The sequence below is a fragment of the Rhea americana genome, unplaced genomic scaffold, assembly GCF_003343005.1.
Source record: "Rhea americana isolate MKP2758 unplaced genomic scaffold, rheAme1 scaffold_64, whole genome shotgun sequence".
NCBI classification, from domain to species: domain Eukaryota; kingdom Metazoa; phylum Chordata; class Aves; order Rheiformes; family Rheidae; genus Rhea; species Rhea americana.
The window spans coordinates 632,649-644,877 of NW_028186801.1; the positions used below are offsets into that span (position 1 = coordinate 632,649).

A 12,229-nucleotide genomic window follows, 5' to 3' on the forward strand; every position below is an offset into this window, starting at 1 on the left:
TTTATTCCTAATTCCCTTTTAGCATCTTGATATAGCTAATCCATTCTGGAGCAGTCCTCTTGTTGGAGATATGCTTCCATAATGTTTCTGCACCTTGGCCTGAAGATATTCCACGCTTTTACTCGWCTTATTCACGTTCAAGAGGTTTTGAGGCCAGAATACTTTCCAACTTCAGTTTCTCCAAATTGTCTTTCTAAAACTGCAACTCCTACAAACCAGTTTTTGATTATTCTTCCCTTTAACTGAAGTTCAGCGAAATACCTCATATCTGTGTTGACTCCCAGGGGTTTGAGCATCTGGGAGGCTGGCAAGGCTATACTTGTTGAAAGGTATGGCTGTGCCTGTACGGCTACAGGCACTAGAAGGCAGAAACTGGAGCAAGCTGTAGMAAGCAAGCTCCTGTAGTTATGAAATGAGCCACTGTGAGCTTCGACACATAAATGTCTACATGCCTACATGCACACCTGGTCTAAGTACTAATCACAGAGCAATTCAGTTTACAAGCCCTATGGGATGGATTCAGCTGTGTAAACGTGTCTTTCTACTGTCATTGTATGAATGGTCTTCCAGTAGTTAAATGTTAAAACTTCAAGTCCTGTCTAGACACCTCAGCCTGGTTCAAATTCAGTTATGCAACTSAATTTCATGCTATGCACCTATGTAAGGATAGCTCCCTAGGTCACACTACTGTGTGTCTAGAGCTCCAGTGAACATAACAGAAGCTTACTCCCCTAGCTCATACATAGACATCTAAATACAGCTGTTCTAATCTCAAGCTGAATCCTATCCCATTGGCCTTGATTCAGTTTCCCAAATGCATGCTTCTAAGTGCCTTCAGGGATGTTCTAGATACCTCACCTGTCATTCTGGAAGGGCACAGATCTATCTACAGGACCTGTATCACAGTCATCAGATCTGTGTGGACATTGTGGATACTTTTGGACAGCCCACGTGACACTAGACGCTTACGTGCTGGCAACAGAACTGAGTTTGCACTGAAGAGCACTGTCCCTTTTTCTGCATCCTTTCATCCAGGTAAAAGGGAAAGTTGTTGATAAAGATGTGTTCAGGAAGGACGTGGTAAAGTATCATAAGTAATAAAGGGGTGAAATTTTAGCAATGCTGCACAYAATACTTTAGTCTAATTTTACATACTTTGCTTTGGCAGGCTMTGCCAGGTTAGAAATTAGAAGTGAAGACAGAGTATGCACATATTTCCCCAAATACCCCCTTACCCTCCCTTCCCCAAGTAATGAAAGCCCTGTAGAAATCACTTTGTGATCTGCTTGTCTGCCATRTTGCTTTCCCCAGCCAGAGGATTTKGAAYAGAAATATCCCATKGGCAAGGATAACRTCTTCTTCCATAACTTTTCAGCACATTTTGGTTGTTAATATATAAATGCTAAGAATATCATTTTATTGTTATAAAATGAACACTTACCATTTGCATCTTTTCAAAGTACTGTCAATCTGTTGCTTTACTTTATATCGATACTTTTTGGGTACCTGAAACAAAGTACTGGGAAAGRAAACACACCAAGCACACTCTAGGTGCACCCCTGTCATCACTCAGGCTACTGTACTGACCTGCATGCGGTTCATGGCTTCCCGAATCTGATCCAGATGGTGTGCAGAGCTGAGGGCTTCAAGACGAATGTCTGTTAATTTTAGCTCTTTCTCCCTCAGCTCACTCTTTAGCTGAAGAATAATTTCAGCCTCTGCTTCTGTGCACTCACAGATCCTAAAGAGGAGCAGGAAACAGGCAGGAGATTAAAGGAAGGTTCTCTCCCCAAAGCAGTGTCATTATTAAATATCAAAGTGCAGAAAATGCTTGCTGCTGGTGAAACCTACGAGCGAAGAGAGAATCTTATCAAAGAAACATGAAAAGGCTCAAACTGCAAATTAAAAATGGAAAAAAATCTTCTCCAGATGAAATGATCAGCTTGCTTTATATCTTTCCAGTTTACTAAGATAGTTCCCTATGGTGAAAAACGTTGTTAAAAAACTTATTAGATATTTTCTTTCAAGTGTGTATCATCCATTGACTTTAATTTGATTTTATTTCTGCATCATTTATTTGGTGCAAAGGTTACAATTTTCCTAAGTATCAATATTCAGAACAGAAGTACATTGATCGAATTACACTATAGACATTTATTATCTGTTTGGTATCAACATTTTTTTTTGTTTTGCACAGTACACAAAGAGACAGTCCCTGACCTTATGATCTAAAAGATTTTAATCTGTAAAGATGTTGATTGATAATGGTTCACTTTTTTGCCTATAGCTTGTCATTTGGAAATGTACAGTGCCTGAAATTATCSTTTTTTTTCTCCTTAAAGAAGGGATTAAATGCAATCACCATGTGTTTATTTTTCATAAGCATTAATTTTAAGGGAATAACCCATAATATTGTGAGAAAAGATGGAAACATGACGAGCCTAAGGATCCAGCAATTGTCCAATTCTCATGTCAGACTCTGTCCTGCCTTTAAGTATCATAACCAGGCTTAGATCTGTTGCATAGCATAGAACCAGTAGAAAATAAAACACTGAATTTTGGATACATTGTTWCACTAATCAACCTTTTCAGTCAATTCACTAAATGCCATTTGCTCTTAATTACTGTCACTATAAATACTTAGTGTTTGCAGAGCAATTTAAACATAAAAAGCATGTTGAACTAGTAAGTATTATTATTTTTACTACCAMTGTACAAACACTAAACAGAAGTCAGCTTTTAGTTGCCAGAATGTATGCAAATGCATTTTGGGAGAGAAAAATGCAACACTGTTCAGGTCAGTAGTTGGAGACACAATTCCATGCCCCACACTCAATTTTACCGGGATCTATGCTTGTAGATCACGTGACCGTTTTGTCTTTTCTTTGGTGCCCAGACTAGAGATGACCTGCATACACATGTATTAGACAGATGCAAGTGGAAGAAAGTAAAAGGCAATGGTTTAGAACATGAGACTCAGATCAAGGAAAATATACAGAAACCATAAGCAAATATAAAGAAATCATAAGCAAAGGGAAGATGATGAAGTTCATGGCAAATAAAAAGTATAGCAATTTGAAGAAGGAAAATAATTATTATCATTTACAACATGCACAATATTTTTAATGACAGTAAAAAGTGAATAAAGGCATATATACTAGGATTTTTTCCAAATACGAAAATACTTTTACCTATCAAGTTTCCAAATACTTGAAGAACCCATGCCTACAATAACCAAATAAGAAATGAAGTATTAAGAAGAGGTATGATATGAAATTTTATTTACTTGCCTATGTTATCTCATACAACAACTTGGACAGCTGGGAAGCCATGTATGTATTTGTTGGCTATTTTCTTTTTGGCATTTTTGCAAAAGTACATTTTGAGGACGGGAAAAGACCTTGACAAGCCAGCTTTAAAGAAGGTAACAGAAGGTAACAGTTAAGCAAAAAACAAGGCTATGGTTCTGGAAGAAGTAGGTAGAAGATGTCTAGACTAGTAACAAAAGCAGAGTGGAAACAGAACGTATGAATTAAATTCTCATTTGAATATTCCAGGACTCTTCAATATTCAGCTCCTACAATGGTGAAATAACATAAGAAGTTCAGACCTCATCAAAAGCAAGAAAAACAAAAAGGTAAGTTAGTATTTCTCAGCAGTCACAAAAAGAAGTTCAGAAACCTGATCAGACCCTAGACAAAGTTTTAAAGTGAGTAGTTAGAAAAACAGAATTTCACTTTTTGTTATAATCTGAGGATTTTTAAATCTTTAGGTTTCTTTGGGTAAAGGGAGCTGAGTCACGATCTTTGAATAGAGGCTACTGACATTTATGAGAAGTCCTGAAGGTAAAGGAAAGTTAATGATGCAATGGAAAACAGAGTCTTCCAAAGAAAGTAATGTTATCAGTATAACAAGACAAAGAAATTGATCTAAATAAACACACTTTATGTGCTGTCCCTGCAGAAAGGAAGGAGGAGCCTATGTCATTCTGGGTAGAAAGGTCACAATAATAAAAAACGAGAACAGAAAGATCAGTATTTATAAATGTTATGGGGAAAAACCAGAAGGCCATGAACGGGACAGAATTAGCAAGTTAAGATTCAGGGACCAAAATAGGCATGCAAAGAGTTTGGGATGAAAGACTAGATATGCAGTTTGTCCTTGATAAATTCAAGACAATACCCATACATCCAGAGAGCTCATCAAAGAGGAAAGGAAGTGCTGGATGGAAGGAAACAGTTTAAGGTTATGAAAGTAGATCTATGAACTGGAAATGGTAATACAATAGCTGAAACTACTTGTGTAGGTAAGTTTTTTGAAGAAGAGTGTAGGATCAATATGATTAAATCAGTATGATTAAAAGCAGTAACAAGATGGCAATTTCTCTTAAAGCTTTTACTACTGATCTTAAACTTGATGAAGAATCAGTCTTAATATTCCTAAACATGTAGAAACTCTCCCTTCAGCACACACATACACCTGAAATCATAATAGTGTGAGCTTCCTATAAAACACTCAATAAAACTGGAGACGTAGATGACTTACTCTTACTAGTCTGTATAGAATGTGTGGAAAGAAAAACACTTACGGTGGGGGGGTTTCTCTGTGGAGTATATTTGCCAGAAAATTCATGTGGTTGGCAATAAAAATCATTAGAGTCTATAAAAAAATCAAACATAAAGAGCACCTATCTAAGACAGAAAAATTCTATACTACACCTCAGCAATCAGTCATTAGACTAGGATTTGCTGAACAGTTAAGGAAAACATCTGTGACCTGATTTTTCTCAAAGAAGATAGGGAAAGTAAGGCAGGCTCCAGTAGATAATTTCCCCAAACTGGGAAAAGTTACAAGTTTACCAGAACGAAAAAACTACATAAAAGAATATGAATGGGAACTGGGAATTCTTTAAGACTATATTAAATATCAAAAAGCAATGATTTCATAATGAAGAAATGAGATAGGCTTTGCTAATGACTGATTCTTGGCCCTGACACAATAAAATGCTGATTTGACAAACTTAAAATGTAAAATCCTGCAATAAATTCTAGACAGAAAAAAGAGGTGAAATAGATAAAAAGTATATAAATTAATAGTTATGAAGTATAGAAAGTAATAATAGAAAGGATGAACATCTGGGAAAAATTCATAGCTAGTAGGAAAATAAAAAGATATATTTTAATATGTCAAGAAGAAAAGAAACTATAGTATTAAACCTTTACTAAATGGAAATTATAAAGCAGTTAACAGTGCAGGTAAAGCAGAATTTACGTATTTTGGACATGCATTGGGAAAGCAGTTTGTACCACTAGATATTTTGGGTAAAGGCTGTGAAAGGAAGACAGAACTGTCCTAAGCTGCTGGAAAAGGAGTGTCTAAATAGGAACAAAGGTCTTGAGGGAACTGGCAGATGGACRGAGCAAAGGATCAAAAAATCCTGGCAGCAATGGTTTCTGAAATGCAACTGGCCACGCGTGAGGAGGTCTAYTTCATAGTCCTGCCATTTGGCAGGAAAGGTTTGTGAGGACAGAGACTTACGCAGATGTTGACTGTGATGGTTTCATTGACGGTGCCCCGCACTCTGCTGAGCTGTGAGGCAATTTGGGGGACGACGGGAGAGAGGAGTCTGTCAGCTCTTCGATGTCAGAGTGTGAGGAAGGTGGCTTGGTGGACTTCTTCTTTCCAAAGGCCTGTTTGAAAGAGCTTCTTAGCTGGAAAACAAACACAGAGCAGCATTATTTTCCTCCTTTCAGCAGTTTATGTGCAGCTCATGTTTTGAAGAGTTAGTTTGCAGATGCCATCCTAGCCACTGCCTGAGGTCAGTATACAGAAGCAGGGTATTAACATATGCAACACAGTATCTCTAAAAACATGATACAGTGTTTTGTTTGATTTTATTAATCCAGCGCAGCGCAAACTTAATGCTACTGAAGAAGTGCGGGACTGAGCGGTACGGCGATGGGAGAGGGGTGCTCATTTAAAACCATTAATCCTCTGTGGAATCCCATTCCCATGGCATTCCCTTCAAGGTGGCTGGCTTTAAATAACCACTTTGCATCTAGGTAGAGGCAGATACAGCTATTATTAAATGCTAAAAGACAAGTCCAATTTACCGGCTTTGCCAATTATCTTTTTTGTTAAAAATTTGAAGAGCCAAACTATTCAAATGCCATAGTTTGGATGACAAGCAAGAGGATTTAAGCTGGGACATGAGGTTTGCTTTATTGTACTGCTGAGAAGAATGTTAGCTGAAAGGTATATACTTTTTGCTGCAGTTTCCTTTAGAGTAGCAAGTTCTCYGAACGTACAAGCGTTGCCTTTCCCCTCTAGAAGCTCTTACCCAGTATTGAAAAGGGACAGAATAGCCAAAGAGCCATTTATTTCAGAAGCCAACAGTTTTGTTTGCAGTGAATTTTAACTAACCCATTCTTTGATACCTTTGTCTAAATACAGAAGTCGTTCACATTAGGAAAATGCGTTTGTTTTTTGTTTTTGTTTCCAGAAAGTTGTTCTGATTAAAATTGTATAGAACTCAATGACAAACCGATTCCCCTATAAAAAATGAGATACTAAAACATTTTATTTCCATGGTATAATTGTAGAGTGGGGAGTGTGASCACTGATCAGAAAAATATTATTTAAGTTCTTTCCAGCTCATGGTATCTAAYGAGAAAGAAATGGATTTTGGCTACACTCCCCCTTTCTATAGTCTAAACTTTGAGATTAAAATGAATAGAGACAAACTGAGAAGACATACAGGATAATCTGTTTTTAGAAGGTATAAAAGCCTACTGCCAAAATAAATAGCAATCATGCCAAGATAGGGTTCTTTATAGATGCATGCCAAATTTTCCATGGTTTATATTCACCTCACTTCCTCTAGAGTTCACCTTGCAGAAACATGAAAGAGTGTGGAATTACAAATCAAGGGAATGAAGGCTGATCAGAATTTTAAAACAAATGTTTATGCAGGTAATATTTTTAAAACAACAAAAACATTTTCTGATTATCTATTTAAACTATTTGATTAAACCCTTAGCACTATCTGATATTTGTGTGTTCCAGTTGAGAAGCATCTTAATTTCTTTAAACACCGTACTATTTCTATATGAATATTCTTAATAGAGTTCAACTCTCTTCACTGCTGGGTGACATATTTGAGTCAAGCTTTTGAATCAATCTCCTATGGAAGAAAAATAGGGTATCATTGTGGCCAGAGATGTTTTTGGTCATAGCCACTATTGTTAAGGTCATTTTTAAGTTTGTTTTTTTTTTGTTTGTTTGTTTTTTTATGATGATCTTGACTTATGCAAATAATTCCCCATTGGTAATCAGCAATTTTTAGTTTGCTGTTACTGTCACAGTATGGATACAAGTGAATTGCTTCATATCCATCTGGCCCCACAAGAATATTGTACATGAAATTGGCCATTATGCTACTCAGGCACTAAGAAAAGACATAACAGCTGAAACATAGGTTTAAACCTGCTGAGCACTTACCCAGTTCTTCTTTTTCTTTTTCTTGGAGTCAGCATCATTACCGCTGCCAATGCTTGAATGGCTTGTAGCACTGTTGATGCTGGAAACGCTTTCTGAAGAATGCTGCCGCCTTATACGTAAATCTATAGAAAAGAAAATACTGTGAAAGCCATCTGTCCATGTGATGCAGCCTCTGTTTCAATATAATAATCATTCTTGTTCTTATGCAGCATCCTCCTCTTCAAAGGGAGCCTAAACACACAGAAATGGCATTGACCCTACAGCGGCACGGATTCAAGCTCCTTCAGCCTGTGAGGCACCACATGGGAGTCAACGGCGATGTACACAATCAGGCTCACACTTCTGTGCTTCTCTGAACTAGGGCCTTACTGACMTGACGGTAATGACTCTGCACAGCAATCCATGCCGGCATAACCTCGTAGCTCAGCAGTTTCTGTTACAGGTGGATTACTTGAATTACTACCATTCCATCTGTTACTTAMATAGTTCTTTTTCTGAAGCATATAGGCACCACTTGACTCGTATAGGCCTAATCAGAGTTCAGACGCTACTTTTTGATATACTGATTTTGATTTTCTGATGGAAATAGGCAGGCAGAAGTTCATTAAAAAGGAACGAAATAATAAAATAACCAAAAAGTGGAGAATATTAGAAATGGCTAGTGAGGCTTTTGAGTTTCAAGTTCTTAAAAGTCTCTAATAGCTATATCATAATCACTGGAAAATATTCTTGCAGAATGCAACYACTAATACCAAGGGAAATTACTTTTTAGATTATTTTTTACTTCCTAGAAGTTAGTTTTGCTATACTCAAGCCATGCAATGAAATGACCTTAGGGCAAATGTCTTATTTAAATAATGACCTCTTTAAAGAAAGATCAATGACACTCTCAAAAAATGAGTGCTGCTATCATTTTTTCCTGAAGTAATTCCTTTGCTGTTGCTTATCAATAGGCATTTTTGAAGTGTGTATTTATCACGCAACGTCTGCCTAACTGCAATGACAAATTAATTCAGCATCTGGAATTTAAAATGCCTGCTTTCCTCCACTGATTTGGCACTTCTAGAATAAACAGAACTGTCATCAGTTCAGCTCTTACTAATGAGTACAACAATTTCCAGAGCTACACCTTGCTCTGAATTTCCAGTTTATATCCATATTTCATCATAGCACTTCACTACTGCCTGGGATGCACTTCAATACAGAACTGTGGCAACAGGGTTAACTCTTGATACYCAGTGACTGACTCCAGGCCACACAGTTCGGAGATGAGGATCCAGGAACTCTATGGCAAATAGGAAAAGCAAGCATAGTTCCCAGCTGTGCAAATTCCACAACACTTGACACTGACTCCAGAATGCACGTGCCGTTGCAACAGAGTCCCCACAACAACAGGAAAGCAATGACTTAGCTTTTCTCTGGGGAGAAGCTCTGAATTAATTTTAGTAATGGCAAAAGCATACCTTTGTGGGTATGATCAGGACCATTCAAGGCCCCTTGAATAGCAGCTTGTGCAGCAGAATTCTGGGCTTTCAGCATTTCAATGGTTTCCCGTAGTTCTATAAGTTCAGATTCCTGTGGGAAAAGCAGAGAGTTTCAGAATACATGGCACGAGAACAATATTTGTCTAAGTTAAAAAAAAAAATGACAAGACTGAAGCTCACAGAATTGTCTGAGTGAATGTAAAGCAACACTAATTTCAAGTAGAATGCATATTTTCTCCGCAAAGTTATTAAACTCAAGTAATGTATCCTTTTGTAGTTATTCTATATAAAATATTGTGATATTTCAAGGAGAAGAAAATATTCTATTGATAAATACTAACCTAAAAGGAGGCTTAAGCAGAATATTTATTTCTAAGATAAGAATTCCCCCATCCCCAAATTTTAKTGCCAGAAGACAATGAAATAGTCTAAATTGCATCCTTCAGCATGTCTTACTACTACTTATTGGACAAATCCTAACCTGATTTTCTGYATTTTTCAAAAAATTTAAAATGCTAAGCAGTAAGTCAACTACTAAAAAATGTTTAATATTAACTGTCCTGTAATTTAAAGGGAAATTACTCTGCTTCACCGCAGTAAGTTCTCTWTTGGAATGCACAGCCAATTTTAATTAAAAAAATAGCTTTTATTACAGCTGCATTAAACCTGTTCTTCCAGTCCTTATTTATATAATGCGGATTAAAGGAATTTAATTTCAACAGTAGAGAAAAGAAGAGAAGGAAAAAGACATGATCGAAATCTTTTGGGAGACAAGCTTGCTTATGAGATGATTTGTTTCAATGTCACTGCTTAATCTCTTCTTGAAGGAGAACATTCTGAGAGAAATTATACTTTGTAAAACAGTCAAATAGTCAAATGTTTTGGTTTTAATAAAACTCCATTGTGATGTTTTGCTAAGATGAAACAAGGAAAGCAATACAATTATTTCCTACCCAGTTCACAATGAATCCTGCCATACTTCATTTGATGGTACTTGACCAGACTGTGAAATGTTATTTTGATAGCCAGGTGCATGACTTACACCTTATTTACTCCTGAACTYGGTACAAAGCCTCATATTAAATTCATTAGCTATCAGGTTTAGATTTTTTTCAAAACAGTCAAAAGAGCATAGTGAAAAACAAAGCTGTTTTTTAGTGAATAGGATAGCCAACCTGCATTAACACTGAATAGAGACACTTTTTTTTCCTCTTAAGATTCTTCCCTTCCCATAATTTTATTATTCTGACAATGCTGTCAAGCTCAAATGAAGTACTCCCGTAGGTTATGATGAATCTTTGTTATAAGATCTTTCAATATGGATTAAACCTAGAGCCACATATGTTTTAATTAAAAACTGAAAACGAATGATTTTTATCTTTAAACTATTCTATGGTATCGTCCGGGTAAACCTGATGCTGCACAGTTTTATTCTCCCAGAGCTTTATAAAGATTTGATCAGAATGGCTATTAAAGAAAGACCTGTCTGTCTTATYGTCACAGCTGTCCTTGTTCCCATTCAGTGTTTTTTAAACAAATCTAATAAAATCTGATGACTGTTTTCCACATTAGAGCATATGCTTTGGTCAACGCACCTTTTGTTCAGCTGTCATTGTTAGACTTTGCAATCGGCCGGTCATATTTCCTAAGCTTTTTTCAAAAGCTGCTACTAGATGAGCCTATGAAAGAAACAGAACAAAACATTTGTTGGTACAATGGGTCTTAAATGTACTTTAAAACTTTCAGGAATATGAGGAATGTTTYGTACATTTTGTCTAGACAAACAATATCAGGACTTTGTTAAATCCAACACTCCTGCTCTGGGCTATCTCCCAGATATATTTTAGGTTTTTTTTTCCTGCAAGCTTATCATCTTCAACTCTTTTGTATTAGCTTTAAACTCAGAATGAACCAACTTGAGTATGCGAAGCAGCCAAGTTAGCACTGGGGTCCTCAGGCTTCTTTAGCCCGCAAGGAGATTAGCTCAGGTATCTCTGCCTGGAAATGAATTACAGATTTAATGGCTTACTTTGACTTTAGTGATGTATGGGCCAAAAAAAAATTGGCTCCCAAATAGAAGTCCAGGAACAATTATTTTCAATTACTGAACACTTCAGAAAATAAACTCAAGTACTTTATCTTAAATGGAAAGTTTTAGGCTCCCAAATAAAACACTCCAGAGGAATCCATGGAATCAAACAAAAGAATTGTGATTATTTTTATAAAATGTCAATGCCTGGTTTATTTCTCTACTATTGTTTTATTATATATTTTAAAATATTGATTTTATTATACATATTCGTATATAAAAATATTTATACATGTGTTTCTCTATGTACATATAAAAGACAACCTCGAAAACTGTAACTCCTGCCTTCAATGAGAAAAGCAATAAAACTGAAACTGATTCAAAAATGCCTTCTTACAAAAAGCTTCACTCTATTTTCTAGCAATGTTCAGCATATACTCTATGCAAACAAAACATACACAAAGGTTATGTCCAACTCTTTACTCATTCTAATTTACATTGAGATTTGCAGGTAGAGAAGGGCAAGGGTTCAGAAAGAAATCAACAAGCTAAGCTSGGTTGTACAGCCAAGGGAAAATGAGAATTTAACTTTCATGAAAAGCCACAAAAGCCCAGATCTCCTGCCACAAACAGTAAAACCAGAAGGAAATATTTATTTTCACTCTCCAATTTCAAGAGTGATAACAGACAAAGTTTTCAAACAAATACTATAATACACTTGGAAATGTAATTCACAGAGACCATATTTATATGCACAAATGGATTAACAGAGCTTCCTCCCTGAGAAAATTTATTTCTTTTTAGTACACTAATATACGCACACAGTGCCTGTCAAATTCTTCAGGTACAAATCTGCATGCTTGTGCAAGCATTGCTAAAACTGTTCAAATGTGTCTGACTGTATCGGTCAGAAGAATAATCAGAAAAATAATCAGAAAAAGACATAGCCCAGAAAGTTTTCTGTTATGCACTTAGGAAAAAAAAAAGAGTTTTTTGCCACTTTGCTCTGTATTTTATTCCTCAAATAAAAAAAGAATATYAGATATATCACAGTGGCCCACTTCTGTGCCTCCACTTCAGAACTGGTATGTCGACAGGTGGCTTTTATGTGGTGTAAACCATTTCCAATTGCTATAAGGATTTCAGTATCTTGCAAACTCTTTCTTATGAGAGTAAATGATACGATTAGCAAATAATTTATTTAATTATGTATGGC

General features: G+C 36.3%; 1 protein-coding gene across 6 annotated transcripts in view; it reads right to left on the bottom strand.

Moving 5' to 3' along the window:
• The window catches only part of LOC146586863 (neuron navigator 3), a 267,610-nt gene that overhangs the window by 18,695 nt on the left and 236,686 nt on the right, over positions 1-12,229 (bottom strand). For 2 of the 6 annotated variants that reach the window (XM_085320551.1, XM_085320550.1), the window contains exons 23-29: positions 10,580-10,663; positions 8,964-9,075; positions 7,501-7,622; positions 6,870-6,890; positions 5,539-5,711; positions 2,843-2,908; positions 1,588-1,741 (exon numbers count right to left, since the gene is read on the bottom strand). In XM_085320551.1, the coding sequence (XP_085176677.1) occupies positions 1,588-1,741; positions 2,843-2,908; positions 5,539-5,711; positions 6,870-6,890; positions 7,501-7,622; positions 8,964-9,075; positions 10,580-10,663 (732 nt within the window). The remainder of the gene's footprint in view (positions 1-1,587; positions 1,742-2,842; positions 2,909-5,538; positions 5,712-6,869; positions 6,891-7,500; positions 7,623-8,963; positions 9,076-10,579; positions 10,664-12,229) is intronic. The other 4 variants (XM_085320552.1, XM_085320546.1, XM_085320549.1 and 1 more) reach the window with 2 other exon arrangements.